This window comes from Nesoenas mayeri (genome assembly GCF_963082525.1).
Source record: "Nesoenas mayeri genome assembly, chromosome: 7".
Lineage (NCBI taxonomy): Eukaryota > Metazoa > Chordata > Aves > Columbiformes > Columbidae > Nesoenas > Nesoenas mayeri.
This window is the reverse complement of record NC_137551.1, coordinates 19,913,383-19,935,281: the sequence shown is the minus strand read 5'-3', so window position 1 is coordinate 19,935,281 and position 21,899 is coordinate 19,913,383. Positions and strand designations below refer to the sequence as shown.

The 21,899-nt window shown below is 37.8% G+C and overlaps 1 protein-coding gene across 1 annotated transcript in view; it reads right to left on the bottom strand.

Annotated features, from left to right (window-relative positions):
- The window catches only part of PLCE1 (phospholipase C epsilon 1), a gene marked incomplete at its 5' end in the record, with an annotated part of 125,438 nt that overhangs the window by 11,231 nt on the left and 92,308 nt on the right, over positions 1-21,899 (bottom strand). Inside the window, 14 exon segments of the mRNA XM_080348222.1 lie at positions 3,273-3,390; positions 4,106-4,230; positions 7,861-7,987; positions 8,924-9,082; positions 9,164-9,280; positions 9,714-9,821; positions 11,676-11,841; positions 11,992-12,053; positions 13,065-13,303; positions 14,233-14,369; positions 14,455-14,577; positions 19,842-19,998; positions 20,373-20,490; positions 21,384-21,566. Of these exon segments, the coding sequence (XP_080204348.1) occupies positions 3,273-3,390; positions 4,106-4,230; positions 7,861-7,987; positions 8,924-9,082; positions 9,164-9,280; positions 9,714-9,821; positions 11,676-11,841; positions 11,992-12,053; positions 13,065-13,303; positions 14,233-14,369; positions 14,455-14,577; positions 19,842-19,998; positions 20,373-20,490; positions 21,384-21,566 (1,939 nt within the window).

Here is a 21,899-nt window from a genome sequence, read left to right as displayed (position 1 = left end):
TACTGTCTCTTTGGGCCAAAGCATACACACAAACCACAGAAGATGGTACGAGCTGAGATCAAGGAATATGAACTGACTAGAAGAATGAGGAGTTATGTACTGTGTGCTTCCAGCAGTATTTAATCTAGGTTTTCAATGGATCAAATAGATTTGGCAAGCAAGATCCAGGTTCCAAAATCCTGTTGTGGAGACAGTCACTGAGGAAACAGACTAACTTCATAAATCACCAGTGAGTGCAACACAAAACACCAGGGTTAACTGAACTCAGGGTGATGGCCACAGGGTAAGTTGCAGCTGGGAGTTTTCTTTCCATCCTTCCCATGGCCATGCTTTGCATGTGACATGCCTCGTCCCAGAGGCAAGCTCCATTTTTCTCCCCAATTTAAACTAGACTCCAAAATGTAGCATCACCTATTCATAGGATCATAAATCCACAAAATAATGGAGATTGGCAAGGATCTGGAAGTCATCTGGTTCAGTTCTCTGATCAAACCATGACCAGCTTAGATCCCACCATACTGCACAGAGATCCTATTGTACAACTGTTAACAACAGAGTAAATGTTTTCTATTTACCTACAACCCCTACACTATGTCCTTTGAATTACAGAATTTAGTGCCCATCTCTCATGTTAGATATAACTACACTGCTTTACTGCTTTTAGATTTTTAATCCACAGGATGGCAAACTTCCCTGCCCTTGTTATCCTAACCATGCTAAATTAACAGGTTAAACTGTAATTATCACCTTCTCACCATGTGTTTCAGACCAACAGCCATTAGTCTTCATGTTTGCACATCTTGAAAAACAATTTAAGGTGCTTTTGTATGTAGGGTCCCCTTTTTCATGCTCATTTTAATTTATTGAAAAGTGATACCATAGGGGCAGATAGTCTGATACAATGGAGATGGTGACTGAATTTCATGCTGGAGAGTTCAGGTAACTCCCTGCTCTCCACACTTGAATGTGCAGATCCTGTATTTATGTACTCAACTTTCTTTACTCTTTGCATAAGGATCCTCAGCACCAAGGCAATGAGCCACATGCAGTGGGTTATAGGACAAGGGGCAATGGGATCAAGCTGGAACACAAGAGGTTCCACTTAAATTTGAGAAAAGACTTCTTCTCAGTAAGGGTGACAGAACACTGGAACAGGCTGCCCAGGGAGGTTGTGGAGTCTCCTTCTCTGGAGACATTCAAGACCCACCTGGACATGTTCCTGTGCAACCTCACTTAGGCGTTCCTGCTCCAGCAGGGGGATTGGACTAGATGATCTTTTGAGGTCCCTTCCAATCCCAAACATACTGTGATACTGTGATACTGTGCTCAAGTATGCTTCACTGCCCTCATCCTGGGTGACCCAAAAGAACAGATCTTCACCGTCTTAGATAACAGTATGATGATATCAAACGGACTGAAACTGAAGTTAAGCAAGGGCGGTAAGGGTCAAAAACCACTGAAACAACAAGAGTTGTGGTGGGTTCCTTGTTACCAGAGATTTTATAAACAAGAAATGTTATTTTCTGCACATGATAAATCCTGTTTTGACCAGGGAGTACTTAGTCCGTGTTATGCAGTAGGCTAGCATAAGTGAACAGAATGGTCCTTGTCTTTTTTTTAAAGTCACAAATCAGTGATTAACATTCAGGGACATAGGCAACTGTAAACACAGAATAGACCTACATGAAGACAGGAGAAATAAAATATTTACACTACTGAGCAGCCACTGACATGAATTCTACCTTCCCCATTTCCAAAACTCTTGCATTTTCTTAGTTAGGAACCTGGTCAATAGAGCTACATAGTCATGGATCTACCAGTCTTGTTCTCATTATTAATGGACCATATTGGGGTACAGCAATGCCCCATGTCTGTGCCCTCCAGCTGAGCAGAGGAATCCAATCAGCAGTATGGTGGCCATGGAAGTCTTCATATCTTACAGAGAAGGCAGTATTTGTCTCAAAGGAGACAAAGTTTGTTGGAAAACTGATTTCTACAGCTTCATGTGTTCACCTGTGAATGGAACTATTTCTCATAATTGTTTTATTCATGTCCCCTTTAAAGCAAGAGGAAAAAATTTGATAAGCAAAGCAGGTTATTTCTTTTATAACTGAAAATACATTAAAAAAAATGAAATATTTTACACTCTTCTTCGAATATCAGAACTTCTTTGTGTGTCCAAGTGCTTGGAACAAGATAAGCCTATCTCTGTTTAATCTTTAATATAATTCTTTAAAAGAAAATATTTTATTTGAAAGATATTTCACTGCAGATTTCATTAAAAAGAGTATCAGATTTGAATTTTTAGAAGTTATTATTTTTACAAGTGACACCTACAATTCTTAAAGTTATAAAAGATTAGAAAAGAATGCTTCTCCATTTTTCAGCATGTTTATCTTGCCTATTTGACACTATTTTATGTTTGGTTAGCTTCTCTAATCTGATTATAGTTCTATTTGTATAAGATTATAATTTGGCAGAATTGCTAACTTTTTCACAGAGAACCCCCCATTCAATTAAAAAGCACATTTTTTATTCAAAACATTAGACACACCAATAAACAATAAATTCTCAATTTAAAAGTATTTATGTACACAGTGTGAGTCAAAACATACTCAACCCCTCATGTTTCAGGACTGTACAAGTAACTATCAGTGATCTCCTCTTCAGTCACTCCCTCTCCTTTTCCTCTGCAAACATTATTCTTCCTACTGTACCAAAGATGACCATCCTATCTCCTTAACCCCTTCCACAAAGGGTGCGTGTGAGTGTCCAACCCGCTGTCCTCACCCACTCCAGGAAGAGCTGCTTTACACCCCAAAATGGCTCCTTCCCACCCACTTAGGACTAAGAACAGAAGAGGCAGCTGTAGGCAAAGGTGAAACACGGTAAAGTGATGTCACCTAAAGAAATGTGATAAGCTCTTCCTGCAAAGATTTTCCTTCTTAATTCAGTAGGTCCTTACATGGAACTTGGAGCTCTTAAGATAAAGCTTTCTGTCATCTGTCATTTTGCAATGAAGCAGTTGTCTAAGTTGTGAAGACTGGCAAATTTCTCTTTTGTAAACATTTGACAAACAATATGTCTTTGCATAATTTATGAATACTACTTCTGAGCCAGTAACTGTTATTATGTAGAATACCAAATCATCAAGAAAAACGCTCCTTGACTACTTCAATTTGAAAATGCTTGTACTAACTAATTCAAAACATAAACATAACATCTCTAAGAATTAGAAAGCTTAAAGCAATAAAACAAGGCAGCGTACTTACCAGGGAACTTCACAGCTTGACAGTAAATTACAAGATCTGATAGCTCTGGGGCTATCTGTCTACTTTCCTTCTTATTCTGTGGAAGATAGAACTCTTCACCAAGCTCCATGTCATAAACCTAAGTGACAATTCCAAGAACATATAATAATAAAAATATGGAATGTGAAAGTACTCTTGTATATCTCACTTATGTCCTTAAAATCCTTTAACTCATTCTTCCTATGCAATTTGCTGTCTTCACCTCAGACATCTCTGTGTGCGGGTTTACGCATCAATACCTGTTACTGATACTGTGGTAGCGTGCAAAGGCCTCAATCAGAGTCATTTCTACAAACATTTAGACAAAAAAAACCCGTGTTGAGAAGAACTACAGTTTACAAAACTGGTTCACTGGTTCAGTTGTGAAATGATTTAACAGAAGGTAATGTGGCTGATATAATAGTGCTGTATTTTAAAGTTTTTTAGGTACACAAAGATTTTGAATATTCAGATGAAATCTTCAGTTCCATTGATGTTAATGAAAATTAGATATCTAAACAAACTCCTGGATCTAGCTTCAATTAAGTCTTCCATTGAGAGCAACAACAGTTAAAATTTTCAACCAAACAGCCTGTATATACAATAACCTCTGAGGACTTTTCTTGAACAGTATGTTGAGTGTTTGTTCTATTTAATCTATTTTCCCTGGTGTGTTTCCATTCTTTCTACTGTTTGTCTTCATTCAAGCACATTTCCCATCTGATGTCTCAGTTACCTAAACTGCTCAAATCCTTTTGAAGCTGGTTACATATCAAAGTGTGGCTGAGAAGAAAGGGGGGAAAAAGCAGAACTACCTTTCCTTTAATGTTGTAAGTAGCACAATCAGCCTTCTTTATTCGTTTGGCAGTCTCTTCATTATATTCAAACTGCAGCTTATCACTTGATAATTTATTTTCAGGTCGGTCTTCAAGAATGTTATCTAAAAATTAATGGGATTTTAATAAGCATAAAGCCAAACTACTTAAACTGAAAATTTAATTTGAATTAACAGTATTTGTGGAAAATGCTGTGAATCTTATCTGAATAACCAGATGCCAAAATAATGCATCCACTGGTCAGAGCATTCTCTTTTAGTAGTAACTTTCTACTTTAAAAATCTAACGCTCGGCTTTGGTTAATGTGTTGCACTTCTTTTAAAGCCCATCCTTTTGTGCTCAGAAGATGCTTAAAACAAAATCATCTAGTGTATTAAGCTTGCCATCTGAAAACAGCTGATATTCCTGAACAACAAAGAATTGCTCAAGTCCAAACACAATTAACCACATCAAACATGAACATATCTTTGTACAGTGAGTTTTGGCTTTAGTCCTTAACATTCACCATGAAGAAATATTTTTTTACATCTACAGAAATTCCTCTTCAAAGCTACATATTTATCAGAGAATAATACACTTATTAGTTTGGTCTTTCTCGACCAAAATATTGTAACTGTCACAAAAGGAATGGTTTTATTTCATTCCTGATATTCCTGATGCTTTGAACTTATTCTTTTTATGCAGTGTCACACATGCAGCCTTCTAATAGTTCCTGACCAGTTAGCAATGCCATTTAAAAATATCGGATTGCGTTTTTAATATGAAGTAGAAACCATATATTCACACCATCACATTTAACAGGCTGGAGACACAGTGTTGATTTCATGCAGTTAAAATGCTCAACCAAATGGCCTTTACCTTCCAGGCTGTTAGGAGCAGGAGAAGCATTAAGGACATCAGCTACAGGGAAATGGAGTCAGAGAGGGAATAAGAGTAAAGGAAATTAAGATTTACAGCCAGAGAAATGAAAATTAAGTGTCAGTTGTAAAATGCTTAGCCTTAAGCAAACCTAATGCATCAGTAAGGAAAATAAAACTGAAAATCTTTTAGAGAGTTTACAGACCATTATTTAGATTAGTTTTGCCAAAATATTAACTTAATTAAAGATCCCAAAGAATAATCACTGTAATAAAGCAGTAAACCATGCTGCATATTCCTTCATATATTGGAAGGTGTGAATGTTTCTTGCTAGCTTCAGATTTCTCAAACCTCCTCTTATCTAGAATATTGCTCAAATGTCACTTACTGCAGTTGGCTTGCAACATTTTCCTGGCAAGTCTGTTGACAAAGTTTTTCACAGCAATTTACATGGACACTATCTCCACCCTGTCCCACACAAGGAGTATTCTCAAGCAGCCAGTTAGGCCAACTATCTAGCTAAATGCAACTGAAGGCAGCACTGGCACCCAACTTGAAAAATTTTCCCATTAGCATAAACAATACTGCTATCCCACAAGCAGTGTCAGGTCCTGAATTGCATTAATTAATTTTGTGACTATTTTTTAAATCATTAAACACAGAAGCAAGTAATGTAAATAAGAGACCAACTGGAAAGAAGTCCTGTGCTGCAGGGCATGCTCAAGCCTTACATCTTCTTTGAACTTAGTGCCTAGAACTTAAACCAGTACCCATTAGATTTAAAGGTTCAGTGTGTAAAGTACTTTACTGTTTACCTAAGAGAACATGCCCAGCTGCATCAGCGCAATGGTCCATCTAGCTCAGCATTCTCTTTCCGACAGTGGCAACAGGAGATGCTGTGTAAAGAACGCATCAGCCACTGGTCATGGTCTGACTCCCTAGAACCACCCCAACATCCACAATTGCTGAATATTAGGATGTTGGACTGTACATTTCTACATAAAACATTTGCTTATAAACCTGTCCATGAATTTGTCCAATCCTTTTTTTTTTTTTTTCAACCTGCTGATACCATTTGCTTCTGCAATTCCAGTTGGTGCCAAATTCCAGAAATTTACTACTGGCTGCAGAAAGAAATACTTCATCTCTTTTGGACTGATCTTCCACTTATTTTACTGAGCACCTCCTCAACCTAATGAGTTCTGTACTCCCTTTATCTACCACTTCATGATTTAGTAAACCTGCTTCAAATTCACCTCCCAGTCCTCTTCTCTACCAGCTGGAAAATTCCAGCCTTTTCACACTCATGCAAAGCCACTGCCATAGTCCCTTTACTTTTTTCCTTTTCCTTCTCTCTAGCTTCCTTAAGTCCACCATATCCTTCTCAAGATCTGGAGGCAAGACCTTGACACAGAACTCAAGTTGTGGCACATTAAGGTTATATAAAGAAGCAAAAGTTGTTTTGTTTTCAATACTGTTCCTGATGATCCTCATCTTTCGGCTGTCGCTGCACACCAAACTGAGGATTTCAGAGAACTTTCAATGATTTCATGATCTCCCAAATCAATATTGCCATTGTTGTGCTTAGATTCATATAAGCAAGGTTTAAGTTTATTTCCCTAAATATATTACCTTATGTTTATCTACACTGAAGCACATCTGTAACTTGTTTGTTCCCTTGGTCAGTTTTGTGACCCGTTTATGGAGTTTAAGAATGGTGGAGCATTTAGCTACTCAAAGAGCTTAGTATCACTTGTAACGTCACTGCTGTCACATTGGAAAAACACGCTGTGATCTACTTTGATATAGTCTCTGAAAATTACCAATTAAAAATAACTAGTAACCCATTTAGAGGCATCCAGTGTGTTCAACCCATGCATTGGGGTTTTGACAGATGTCCTTTGACAAAACTTGAGAGGATTAAGTATTTCTGACTCCAGCTGTTTACCAGAATCTACCAGCCCTGCAGCAAGAGAAGCAAAAGAATGCATGACCTCAGCTCAGCTGCCTCAGTGTGGCACATTCGGTCCATCTCTGTAGTTGAATCAAATGTGTCTGACTGAACCGGAGAGCTAAGGAAGCAGTGAAAGTTACTAACTGCAGTACTTTTTATCACCTCTGGCATGCCAATCATTATATCCAATCTATAAATTGCTCCAAAAGGTGGACTTATGCTAAACTGCCAGTTCCTGAAGACTGGGATACCTGAAGCACAGAGAACACATGAATTTACAAGGCAAGTCAGTCAGATACACTGTGCTCTTTTTTCACTGAGCAGCTAAAGCTTTAATAAAGCTTTCTGTATTCAACAAGCCAAGCATTCAGTAGCTTTTCTACCTTTATGCATGAAATGAACAGCTGATGCTGAAAGTGTAACTAAAGTAAGTACTTCAGCGGTCCCTGGGATTAGACAGTAACTAAAGAGGACCTCGGAGAATATGCATCTTAGGCCAGCTTAATGCTGGTCACACAGATGAAAGAGCTAAGCCTGTTGTGAACCTTGAGCTTTCACGTGTCTAAACTCCTTACGAAAGACAATACAGGTGAATGTAGGTAGAGTATACTATCAACATAACCATTTTTGCACAACAAATAATATAAAATATAATTTAGAAAGACTAAAATTTAGCATACATTGCACAGTTAAAACCTTTAATGGCTGCAGTTAAAGTCACACTTAAGTCCTCTACAGAGTCGAATTATTTTCACAGTATTATAAACTATTGCACCAAAGTGCCACCAGGGACATTCAGTACATCTTCCTTACAAGGTAAGATAAACTTAACTACATCATTCCTGAACCAGAATATTTACATGCCTTATTGCTACTGTTCTAAAAACAGCACTGTAATAAAAAAATAAATATATATAGTTACCATCAGACAGAGATTCATAGTCATAGTCATATTCATCCTCTTCATCTTCTTCCTCTTCATTGGTAGGTGTGGTGGGGTTGCTAGCACCATTGCTAGCCTGTGCTTGCATGTGCGCCAGCTGGTGAGCCTACAGCAACAGAACCACTTATTACATTACTGGCATTTTTAAAAAACAAAAGTTTTCATCACTGTTTGCATCTTATGTGAAAGTGATGAATCTATATAATGAGAAATAATTAGGATTATTAAGATCAAACTGAAATACTATTTTAAGGATTTGAATATAAAGAAAACTTGTACTGGTAGAAAAATACCCAATAAGATACGAAACCTAATTAATTATGGGAAAATGTCCATTTTGGACACTACTCAGAGCAAGACCACCTTTTTCCAGTCTGAGATATGCCGTTTTGGAAACATATTAAAACTTTTTTAAAATATGGAGAATGTCCATACACTGGTACAATTAGTGTGATTTACTTATTCTGATACAATAATTCAATTCTAATTCAATTGTATTTACATTTTTGATAAAAGCAGTTAGTTTTCAATGATTCAATCTAATTGCTGACTAACCATAAACATTGTTAAGTTGAGGCTACCAGAGATGCATCCCTAATTTTCAGAAACCAAAAATATTCTCATATAGGTATAAGCACTACTTGAGTAGCAGAGTTCCTCCAAAATGGGTGTAAGAGAGTATTTCCCTGGCTTGAAAATGAAAAAAGAAACAAGCAGAATTCTACGAAAAAATATGACATACTGTATATTATATATACACAAATACTCAATTCATGTATCTATTTCTCAACAAACATGAGCGGCAAATAGCCTCAGAATGAAACTTCATTTATGTTTATCACATAGTGCATGTGGTGCTAATCACAATATTATGAAGCATTATAAAACTAAAATACACAAATTTTGTTGTGCTGTACCTCTGTACCTATACTTTACTACACGTCTTGTCTACTTATTTGGAAGTGTTACAATCCACTTCAAACACAAACTTTTTCTAACAAAAGTTAGAATGTCACTGCTTGCTACTAAGGAAGGACTTTACCTTTTGTTTCAATATATCCACTGGTGTTTGATGGGCTTTCAGCTTCTTGTTTTTAAGCAGGATTTTTCTTTTCAGTTGCCCAGGTGAAGGAAGCATGGGATCATCAGAAAAGTCACTCTCAAATAAAAACTTTGTTACCAGCTTGTCTCCAAATACATTCTGAAATATAGAGAACATGTGACATATTATGGAAAATCCCAAGGCATGTGCTTAGAATAATCACCACAACTTATGGTCTACCTTGAAAATTTCAGCCATCTTGCGCTGCTGAGGCAAGGAGCAGTGGTTTTCTATTGATATGATAATTGGCATGTCGGAGGTGATAAATGCATTGCGGTCAATAGCTTCAACTACCTCCTATGAGAAAGAAAGGTCATCGAAAGAACATGTGATTATTTTGCAGCATTCAGTTAACTTAGAGTTAGCTGAAAGGGGAGAAAGGAAGGCATCTGTTTTCCCCTCTAAGAAGAAAGAATCCACAATTTGCTTTCAAAAGAAGCTCCTACAGATAAACCTAGCATCTTGTTACAACAGAACTGGTAATGGCTACTTAAGTTAGTTGTGTTGACAGTGAAAGACAGAAAATTACAGTACATATGCTACAAAAAATAATTTGAAAAGTATAATGTTTTCAACAGAGGAGTTCATGTCTGATATGGTGCATAATTCATATTCTCTTAGGATTTAGTCCATTTGTACTTTTCTAATAGGTGATTTTTTTTCCTCAATTACAGAAAAAGTTAATGATTTTATTCTAACTTTTTGCTTCTATGTGCAATTACCAGCATACCTTAAAAGAGATCTTAGTAGTAAGAGTGTGCCCGTGATAAATGATAGGCATCCCATCATCACCATCCCAGCAGTCTAATTCTACACTTCTGCAGCCTTGTAAAAGAACCTACAATGCAATTGAACAGCGTAAGCACGTATATACCACAGTCTCATGCTATCAAGGCAGAAGACAGACATTGCAGAGCTAAATGAAAGCCCAGTGATGAAGCAAAAGAGCAATCTCTGTGGAGCAAATACAGTCTACAGAAGCTACAGCCCCCAGGTAACTGAATTCCCTAGGTTGAGAAGGAGTGGGAAAATCAAGAAAGCATTTATGTTCACAGGAGAAGTACCATAAAGCTTTGAAATCCATGGTATCTCACAGGACACAAGGAATCTGTTTGCAGAAAGTGGTTCTTAAGTGTATGGCTTAATGTTGTGAGGGAATCGTTTCTGTATTTCTACCTGCAAAAACAACTATAAAGCAACATGGCAATTTATTCCAGGTTGCTACCATGACAGCTTATAGGCATGGCATCTGCAGTTTGTTTACTGGTTCTTTTTGTTGTTGTTTTTAGGTTTTTAAATAGAAAAAGGTCCAAAAATAATATCTTATGAACAGCTTCCATGAGGATAGTCAGAACTGAAATGTGCCAGGTCATCTTATTTAATGATATTAAGAAAATTTACAGCCATCCATCCACTTTTTATTTATTTTAGAAAGCCCTACTTGCTAGAAAACCACTGAAGAAAGCCAAGAGGAATGATAGAGGGAAAGATAACCCATCTGTTGGCAGCCCAGCTTATTATTGCTATGAGTATTTAGTATGCTTATAATTCAAAGAGTTATCTCTACTATGATTAAATATTTTACTGACAACAGAGATCTTGACAATTAAAACCATTTCCAGCAAAAACATTCATGAACAAATAAAAAATTACTTCTATTCAAAATCCAAATAATTAGATTTCAGGTGGTTGTGTCCATAGCTGGCACATCACCACTTCTGTGAGAGCCAGACACACTGACCCAGGACAAAGTGCCCCTTTTCTGGTGACAACTACTCCAGGGAGAGAAAGAATCTCTTCTGCATCATGCAAATTTTGGAATCAGCTGAGCTCTGTGTCAGTTCCCATCTATTAGCAACACAGTACTCGCATCGCTCTGTGCACTGCTGGAACCTCCTTTGCAATTGTGCTATTCAATGCAATCCTGTTATTTGGGCTTTCCTAACACAGCCTCACCCATCTTGCAACTCCAGGCAAAGCAGCACATGGGATGCCAGATGAGCCCTTCTCAATGATGAACCGTTAACATTTAGAGTAATGATAACACTACTCACAGGAAGTTTGATGCTTTCTCTAGCATTTGGTAAATACACAGACACACAAATATATATACATACATACATATATATACACATACATACATACATATATATGTATGTAACCCCAAGTTAGGGTTAAGCTCTCTCTCTATATATATATATATGCAAACAAACACAGAACCAAAAGCCCTAGGGAGAAACTGTGCTTCTCCTATTTACCACGAATAAGGCATAAAGTCTAAAAAATGGTAGAATATTCCTAGAAGTAATGTTTTTAGAAGTTATAGTTCCATTTGCAATTTGTTTTTGCAGTGCAATGCACAGTATTTGAGTAGCATTTTGGACATCTGAATGAACTAAAATATTAGATCAGTCTTTCCTGTGGGAAAGTCTAATTTTAGTAGGTTGGGTCAGACCGACTGGTGTCTAAATGCTATGAATCTCAAACTAAACCCATTTTTTTGCCTTAGAAAAGGCATTTGAGCACAACTGTGCTTACAGGCAGCTTTCCCACACATCTTGTTTTCCAACATTTTGCAAGCAGGGGTTTAGGACATTTAGATTTTCAAAGCAAAAAGGTCATGTTTCTTTGACTTGCCAGTTAAAGGAACAAGTTCATGTTGAAAACTACACAACGATCCAATTCTGCATACCTGGCTGTAGAGCTCTACCGAGGACTCTCCTTTAAGCTGATGGCCAGTAAGGTAAGTATTGTGTGAAGATTCTATATAGTAATATGACAGTGGAAACTGCAAGTCCTCAGAATTCTCTTGAGACTCATCATTTTTGGAGGCAAAGTTGTCTTTATCCATCAAAAATCTAGAAGTGAGAAGATGTGAGGAAATTTAATGCTGTGCTGAGTATTTTGTGACTGTCATACAGACATCAATACATTGGTGTGATTTTCATATATATATATATATATATACACACACACACACACATATAATTTAGCAGATAAATAATTACCTTGCAAATCCTTCAAAAGATAGCAGCCCCTGCTGGCACATATTCACACTGGGTTCAAATTTCTATAAAGAGGAAGAAATTTAAGATATATATGTAACAACAGTTCTTAGAAATACAGCTTCTTCATATTGTCATAGTGTAGTCTGGTCATTGAACTAATCAGGTAGTATGTAAACCCAAGTCTTTTTGTGGATAAAGTAAGTAGGTGCCTGTAGTATGCACATGCTTGTTTTACAAATCATTAAACAAGCATACTGAACTCATAACTGTAAATCATAGAATCATACAGGTTGAAAAGTACATTGGGAGGTCATCTAATTCAATCTCCTGTTCAAAGCAGAGCCAGCACTTAAGGTGAAATTAAAAAGGGTGTATAATCAGGCATTCTTCTCCAAGCTCTTGTGCTTAAACACAACACACCACCACCTTGAATTAAAGAGACTTGTGGTATGCTAACTTGAGCTAACTTTAGAATTTCTGTTCTTTAAACTTAGCAATTTTATATTACATGCTGATAGCTGAAATATAATTTTTAGTCTTTGTTACTTGCTAAGTGGGGGCTTAATTTTGGAGTATATTAATTATGTGTGTTTGGAGGAATTCAAAGTTGTGTACATATATTCTAATCACTTCAGCCATTGTACACAAGGGAATAAAATGTCCATAAAATAAAAATATGTGGATATGGTGTTTCTTTTAAATTCCAAGTTAGGGTTAAGCTCTATCAAAGGTGGTCATAGACAAGGAGAAAACAATGCACTGTCATAAACACTTTTCCCAAGTGGTGACTAGGGAAATCCCTTTTCTGGATAAGCATACATAGCAAATAAAACTGTTTATTGGCATTTTTTTTATTTTTATGAATGTATTAATGGACATCTGCACAATTTTATATCTCAGAATAAAGACAGTATTAACTTTTTAATTCAAGTAAACTGTAGTGACAACATGAGTGTGAAAGGAGATATCCACACATACATGCTGTTCTCGCTACAAGGCACACAACGCTAGTGGAGAAAACAGAAGTTACAAGACTTCAAGTAAAGAATTTGCAAGATGTTTGTATTACAGACCTGGATAATACTGAGGATTTCATCATAGGTGCAGTGTTCTCCTTGGCAATTCACTAAGAAGTCGTTTAGCTGCTGGATTCCCACTCCAAATATTCCTAGCGATGTGCTTTCAACTCCAGTACCATTGGTTACGATACTGGCAGCAGCAATAGCATCAGATATTTGCCTCTGGTTGTCTGATAGTTGCTGCCTGCTCTTAATAAACAAACCAAGGTCTGAAACATTCCTAGTCAACAAATCTTAAGGAAAAAAAAAAAAGGAAATATAAATACAAGCTATATGTCTACTATATATACTATATAGCATATAATGTCATACATAAAACACATTATCATCTGCGTATTTTAGCAGTGACATAGTAAATTAGAAGAAAAACATCTTGTTTCTATTCACTAATAGAAGAAAGAGCATTAAGGGTGTGTGAAAACAGTGGGAGTGAACTAGAAGTGTTCAATTACTACAAACAAAATCCTGGAACCTTTAATATGGATTCATCCCCTCTCAGGCACTGTCACTCAGGACTCTCCTGCTTCCCCTCACCACCACATCCAGCCTCAGAGACTCTCCTTCGCTGCGTGCAACCCCATACCCTTCCTGTGCAATCACCATTTATCTTCTTGCAGCCCCATATGCCAATTGTACTGTACCCTCCCCACAGGCTGCTTGGCAGAAAGACTGTTTTCTTTAAATGCGGACAAACCTCCAGACTTAGAATAAGATAAGTGGGGAATGTAAAGGGGGACAGAGGTTTCTTTCCCCCTTGTCTCACATAAAGCAGATCTACTACAAAACCAAATGAGACACAGGGCACAGCCTCCTCATTTCTCTTCCCTGCATTTGCTCGGTGTTTTAGCTCTTCTAGAGCTCCTGCAACCAGATAGATAACCCTGTGTTGAGTCCAGAGGCTCAGCAATGAGTTCTATGCCTCTACTATACCAGTTACAAACATATATGACTAATATCAAGCAGGAATACTTTTCTGCCCCTTCATTTCTGAAGTGAGAACCTGTCTTACATCCTGCTAAGCAGGTATGAGAGGATGGCAGGAATCCTTTACTTAAACTTTTAACTGACAGTTCTTTATGAGACTGACTGACACGCTTTTTCTGAAGGCAAATAACTGAAGCTGTTCAGCAGTCTAATCGCTGCATTTTCCTCTTCAACAAACCTAAATCAGGCTGGAATCCACTGCTATTCTCATCAATCTTCAAATTAGTGTAAAGTGGAGCAGGCTCTGAACTGGATCTATTGCAAGGCACAGCATAGATATCAAATAGGTCTTTCAGATCCTTGCGGCTACGGACACTGCAAAAAGAGTTGAAAAGTTCATTTTTTTCTCTTTTATAAACTTGAATGAATGAGATCAGTGCAGAATAAAAATATATTTTACCTGAAAGATTTGAAGAGCTCTACAAACTCCACAAAAGTCATGTTACTGTCAGACACCATGAAGTTTTGAAACCCCTTCATTCCTCCTTTAACGCGGCCATGCCAGCTACTGCTGCTCCATGTGCTAAATCAGAAAGACACTGCTATAGTTTCGTTCTGTTAAATTTCCACTTATTGAAATATTACGCATTACTGCATTAACACTTTATTTGTGCTTTCCTTTAATGTATTTATTACCAATATCTGGAAGAAGCAAATAAAGCAGTATATTACAAGATGCACAATGACAGTTTGTACCTTCTTTTATAGCAACTATTCCCTCCTGACAACTGCAGACTTTGTCAGAATTAGTAATGTATATGCATAGTATTTAAAACTCTCCCGTGTGCAAAAGGGTCTGATGGAAATAGCAAAATCACAGCATTCTTATTTTCCCTTTAAAGAAAACAATTTCAGCATTTCCGTAGTGCAGGCTGTTTATGAGGTTTCTTGAAGATTTGCTAAGGGGAAAAATAAAAAGGATCTAGAATTCCTTAAAGCTCTGTGCTGTTAAAATAAAATAGTAATATTCAGACTTGATACACATGAAAAACAAATATTTTCCTTATGCACCTGTTTTTTTTTTTTAATATCTGGGATCATTTAAGGAGCAGATTTTTAAGAAGGACAACCCTTCCCCTTTCCTGGCACTCAACCCTCATTGTTTCCCAGCCCATGGGTTTCCTGAGTACTTCCCAAGAACAGTCAGGATTATCACCAGATACCTCAAAGACAGGTCACACTACAGTCCTCTTCTTCTAGGCTTGGACAGTAGCCTCTGGAGGCCATTTCCTTCTAGAAATTTGGTTCTAATGATTTCTTCCTTTCAGCTTTGTGGGCTGAAGGAAAGCAGGCTGGAATTTCTTGAGAGCAAAGGCATAAAATGATCGCACAAACAGCTACCTGTTTAGTTGACTTCATAACACAAAGCCCAGCCAATTTCATTATAACTGCAATTGCTAACCTAAGTCGTGCAGCTGAACAAAGTTTTTGAAGCAGAACCAGTACATTTCCAAACACCACATCCCAAAATCTTGAGGCTACACAGGATATACACTAGTAAGTGTAGTTAGGCCATGACATGAACTATTCCTTGAGCAGTATGAACAAGTGAATTTCATGTACTGAGTTGCAATGATGACAGCAGGATGGGCCTAAACACCTATGAACACACATTGCAGGAATGGGATCCATTAGCATCCTGAAAATTGAGGGATCTAAGCAGCCAGCACAAATATAATGAGTTTTCTAGTTCAAACCAAAACTAACTCCAGAAGTTACAGTATTTTTTTCAAAATGTCAGACTAGGTGACCACGTGTCAGACTTCATTGCTCTGTAATCAAATCTACAAATCCATTAATCTATGAGTTCTGTCAGGTTCAGTACAAATAGTTCCAAGAGCAGTGATGGAAAACCAGGATCAGCTTGTTTTCCTGTTCACTTGCTACAAGCAGATGACTTTTTACATAAATATGCTAGATCAGATTCCTCAGTTCACTCCTGGCCTGGGATGGATGCTTGCAATTGAAACCAGAATGTGATTTAAAAGTATTAAAAATACCATCTACTTCAGTTGATAATGTTCCATTTGTTTGACATCACTATGGCAAGTGCTGATAGGCTGCATATAAATTTTGGCTAAAATCATTCCTAACATTTTTATCAGATAAGAAAAATAAACTGTGATGAGGAAATACTCTTGAATCCAGAAAATAGACTAGAACTGTAGAGTACTGAATGGAAGACCAGCAGCAGACAATAATGTTCAGCATCTCACCAGATATGATCACTAAACTGTATTTTCCACAATCGTCCCACAGGTAATAAATACAAGTTGTTTAAAAAAAGCCAAAGAAACACCAACCTCCCCCCCACCCAAGAAAACCTTATTGCTAACAACAACTAAACTGTAATTAGCAGCTGTCTGGATTATATGTGTATACAGCTAATGAGAAGGGCAGTTTACCCTCTCTTTGCAAATCAGCCCCCATCTCCAGTTTTCCATAACCTGCTGTTTCCCAGTGGTGTTACCACGATTTCTCCTGCTTCCTCCACCTTACAACAGGCAGCATCAGATTTCCAAAGAACTTGGGAATTTACTGGATGCACATCTGCTTTGAAAGAACGACAGGAGACAACTGCAGGCTACCTGTATTTAGAAATTATCTGGACATCTGGATTGTATAAGGATTTATTCTCAATGTAAACTATTTGTAAGGAGGTCAGGAATATCAAGGTTCTGAGTTATAAAAATAAAAATACTGTTCTTCATTCTCCACCTGTAAGAACTGTTATTTAAAACGTACAACAAAGATGGCTATCATCATATTTAGACTTTTTTTTCATTTTAAGAAATTTTATTTTATTTAGCACTTCTCACTTGCTGGAGACATTGATCTACGTGACTGGTCAGGGAAATTTAATGCACATATACAGCAAGAGAAAGAGAAAAGGGACTAAAAATCTCTCTTGTTCTCCTCCTCCTAGCTGCTAAACTGCAGCTAACCATCATTGTTACCAGCTCAGCTTTCTGTGCTGCAAAAAGGCTTCTGCAGAGCCCCGTAGTAATCTCTGCTCCCTGCTCTCCTAAGCTCTGTGTTCTGTGAGGGATCATGCACTTACCTAACGTGGACAACCAGCTCACGTCCAACACTGCCTCCAACTATTAAGCCTTGTCTATGTTTGAGTCTAAATCCAGATGCTAATCTGCATTTATAAACTCTGTTGGCTCTAATCTGTGCAGAGTATGCACATGAGCACTCCCAGTGGATCCCGTATTTCCTAGTTATTTCATTATCTAGGTCATTCCAACTTTGCTACTTTGGAAAATGGGTACTTCATTTATCTTAATTTATGATGCCACCAACAAAACTGGTTGAGTATAACTTAAGTATATAACTTGATTTTTATGAGACTGCAAAACTAACAGCAAAGCAAAAGGAAACAAAAGATGTCTGTGTTCAGCCTGTGTGGGTTTCCAAACTTACTTTGCTCGTGTGTCACTACTACTAAGGCTAGCAGCTCCCAAGAAGACTATTGCACTGCTTGCTGTCTGTACGTACCATAGTTTGTGGATCTGTGCCCAGTCTGCTCCTCTGTCAGTTACATCTGCACTGCTAAAGGCATCCATCCTGCCACTTTTTCTGAGGGGGGCAGAAAAGCTCAAGTTCACATTGCTCTGTACTGCCCAATAATTGGCTAAGGTCTTGTTTGGTCCCCCATGGTGCTTGCCTGTCTCTAAGACATAATTTTCATTTCTGGTGTGTGTGTTTTATCTGAACTAGCTGAAATTAGATGTGGCATGTGCTCTTGGCTGACAGACTGCCTTTGAATAATGTAACACAAAGCAACAAGACATGCCCTGAGTGTGGGTGGATTTCCTGAAGGTACAATTCTTGCGGGGATCATGTCCTGCAAGACAGTATATTATAGGTAGTTTGAGACTGAGTAAGCTCTCCATGCATACTATCTAATTACACAAGACTCTGGAGGAATTACTCCCAGAACTGCACCTAAATTCCCTCTTGGAGGCAACAAGTTGCTTTATTCTAAAGGAGATCTCAGGAGTGAATTAATACAGGGTGGATGATCACAGGACTTTGCAGCACAACAGAGAGCAAAACATTTGACAGCTTAGACTTACTGGTTGCACTTAACGCACTACAGATACCTTTTTCTTTCAGCACACGTGAAATGTCCACACACATGAAAACTGGCAAGCACAATTCAGACCTATGAAGGGTCTGAAGGGTAAATACCAAGAATAAAACTCTCCAGTGTTCCAAGTCTCTTAATGGCTCATGAAAACTGGGTCAAGGCAATGGATAAAACACATAATGGCATTCTGAGGAAGATTTCCCTCAGGACAGATGAAACAGCCATACAGCTGTATCCTGAACAAATTCTAGCAAGAAGGGTCATCAAGTCGAGGAGAGCTCTATCAAGTGACACCATTGAGCTTCTAGACAACCTTACCAGAGAAAATGTGTCCTAGCTCGGGGAGGCCCAGAGTGCTAAGCTGTTCAGGGATCTGTACAGAAACCCAGGACTGAGAGGATTTAGAGGAACATTAGCTGTCCTTCCCCCAGGAATGTGAGTTCTCTGTTGAGCCTTTTAATCTCATTTAGAGAACAACAATTATTTTGGCATAAAAGCAAAAAACAGATTCGCAAAACAGATGCATTTTCAAGAGGTAGTAATCAGTATTTCTTCAGTTTAATGTAAAAGAAAGCTGTTCCAATCTTTAAAAAAAATAAAGGTAAGTGTCTGACAGAGATAAATTCTAGTCCATCATGTTCATCCCATGGTTGTGAGTGACAGCAAAGAACAAAAAGTAAAGAGCATAGTAAGAGTCTCGGCAGTGTTAAAAGGAGAAGCAGCCAACCACAGATGTCCACAGGTGGCTCTACTGCTCACAGCTATTGCCAAACATTTTTTAAGTGTAAAAAAAATCCCTAAGACAAGCACAACATAAACCATTACATAAGACATGCCTATTCAAAAATAACATTCTACCAGCAGCAGTAGTCTCTAATCTCTTCCATTGTTCACCACTGGTCTCCTGGAAAACCCAAGATTCATACTCATAATGATACCTCAAATATTCATTCAGTTAAAAGATACTGCAAGGTCTCTGTTGAGACTGTCTTCTTGTAAATCATAAAGTACCATCCACAAGCCCCACATTGTTGTTATATTATTATTACTACAACTACTATCACACCACAATTATTACCACTCATAGAATCAATACCAGTGCACTGTAGCACTGCACAACCACAGTATGACCTTTTGCACTGCCTAAATGACACAAAAAGGATGAATATTCAAGAAAAGGCCTATAAGAGAAAGATTTAAAACCTCTTCCTCCAGTTCCCTGAGACAGTACTGCAATCATCACCAGGAATGTCAGCAAAAATTAATACTCCCCCAGGTAGAAATTACTCATGCTGAGAAACCTCAGAACTTGAGTTGAGACATCTATAGCATTTCTGTTGTTTTTCATTATACAGAAGACATCTGTAACTATGATTTGGAGAAGATCTGGAGAAAGAGTTAAACTCTATATTTGTGTAGTTTTGGAACAGCATTCCAATCTGCTTCTGTAACAGACACAAACTGAAGCATGCTGCTCAGGGAATTGCTACAAAACCATCCACAGATTCATGGGATTTCAGCTTAGATGTTACATGTTGTTCTGCAATGTGTTTTAGATGTCTATCAAAAGGCTAATGACATTTCTGGCATTGTTTTTATCACATTTCAATGGCTTGGCACAAACTCCACGTTTGATAATAATAAAGTAAGAGTAACTTTTTTTTAAGTCAAAGCATTGACTTTGTCCTTACCTCGACTGACTCTTGCTTGAAGACATTACAGGAGAGGAGACTGGTCTTGCTGGTGAAGATGTAGCTCCTAAAGTAGGAGATCCAGATGCTGTCAAAGAGTGAGCTCTTCTTGATGGCAGGTTGTTAGATGGAGAAGCACTAATAATAATATTTTGATCTATGGAGAAAACAAAAGCTTGCAGCACAATTACAACATCTGGCCCAATAAAAATGCTTTTGTCCAAGAGACCCATATTATAATTCAGTAACACATAGTAAGACACTAAAGGGATTCTAGATTTGTCCCAAGATATTAAAAAAGATACGTTCTGAACACCACTTATATACCCATTTCATCTGAATCGAAAGGAAGCGCTATTGAAACTAAACAAAAGAACAGAACAACAGAAATTAATTTAAGAGTTTATAGCATTTGGAGTTTCAACCGTAGTTTTCTATCTTAAATGTATTTTTAACACCATAAAACATGTCTGTATAGAAAGACTTTCAGCAAAACTGAGGGACTTTTAAGTAATGAAGCTATATATCTACCTGGTTCTTCTTGTTCATCAATATCTTGAGGATCTGAACCACTTCTGCTGCGATATTCCTTACAGCTTTTTGCCTTCCGAGTTGCCATTTCATCATCAGTGGCCTCTCCACTTTCACCCTAGAAATAATGAGCACCATAATAAACATCCCCAAACCACTACTTTTCCCATTCTTTATCAATGCAATCTTTAACAAAACCATGAGATAAATCAGCTATTCTTTTTGAAAAAGACTACTATAAGGCTGATGTCAGTAGAAAAGAGACAACTAAACAGGATACATAGTGAATTACGGGACCATCAGGTGTTACCTCAGTTTGATGTCACACAGAAGACAACGACCATGTCTCTCTAAAACGGTGCAGCTGGTTTTACACTATTCTGCTGGTGCATGGAAGCCCTAAGCGGGTGGATCTTGCCATCTGAGGATCTCCCCTACCTGCCCACTAGAACATGTGGAGAGCCTAGAGCTGCTAGTCCCAGCATTTTCCTCCATCCTGGCTATTGCCAAAAGTGGTTGAGTCCAGGAAAAAAGAGGAAACTGCTAGACGACGTTCGGTGTTCCTGTCAGCCACATAAGATAAAACTGTGTGCTAGCCTGCAGGAGAATAACCGTGATGATGGGTTTGGGAACATGAAAACTAAAAGGAGCAAAGTTTAAAAGGAGCAAAGAAACTGACACCAGCCTCCAAATATCATTTTGCATGTGAATATTTTTATTATTGCCAATATTTTACGTTTATACTGAGGTAGCACCTAAAGGTCTCAACAAGATTCTGTCCCCTTCTGCTAGCTCCAGTGCCCCCATGTCATGAGAATGCTTCAAGCATGAGAAAAGAAACACACGCTAATGGAAAATAAGCCCAAAACCTGGAAGTACAATAAAGAGCTTTAAAACTATCATCTAACTTCTTATATCTGGTCCAGAATATAGTTAGCTACACAATAACTGCAGGAAGGACACAAATCAGCTAGATAAGCAAAAAAATACATTAATAACAAAATATTCTACCCTTATGAGTACTTTTTTCTTTTTCTTAGCTGTGCTTATTCCCAGAGTGTTGTTCCTCTGTACACTTGGTTTCTCAGAGCTTTTGGTGAGAGTTCCCGTGCTTGTGTTTCTTGCACTCCATCGTCTGCCTCCGAACAGTTCAACAGCCTGAGCCAAGGTTGGGCCTTCAAACCTTCCATCCTCCTACAAAAATTCCCAGCATTAACAGAACAAGGAGAACAAAACCAGACACATTTTCTTAAGCAATAATGTAGACATCTCTAAGGAAACATTTAAAGACAAAACATCAAGAGGAGTCAATTTTTAATTACTGCATGAATACGAAAGGGCTATTTTGTTTGCTACTTTGCTTTTTTTTGGCCCATCACTCAGTACTTCAGTATCCTGCTCAAGTACAGCCATTGCTTTTTCTTTAATAAAATACTTATTCCAAAACTCCAAACATATGAAGAGCTTCATAATAAAAAGAGATTTAACTTCAGTGTATGGAAAACATGCAAGGCTTGACAGAACATT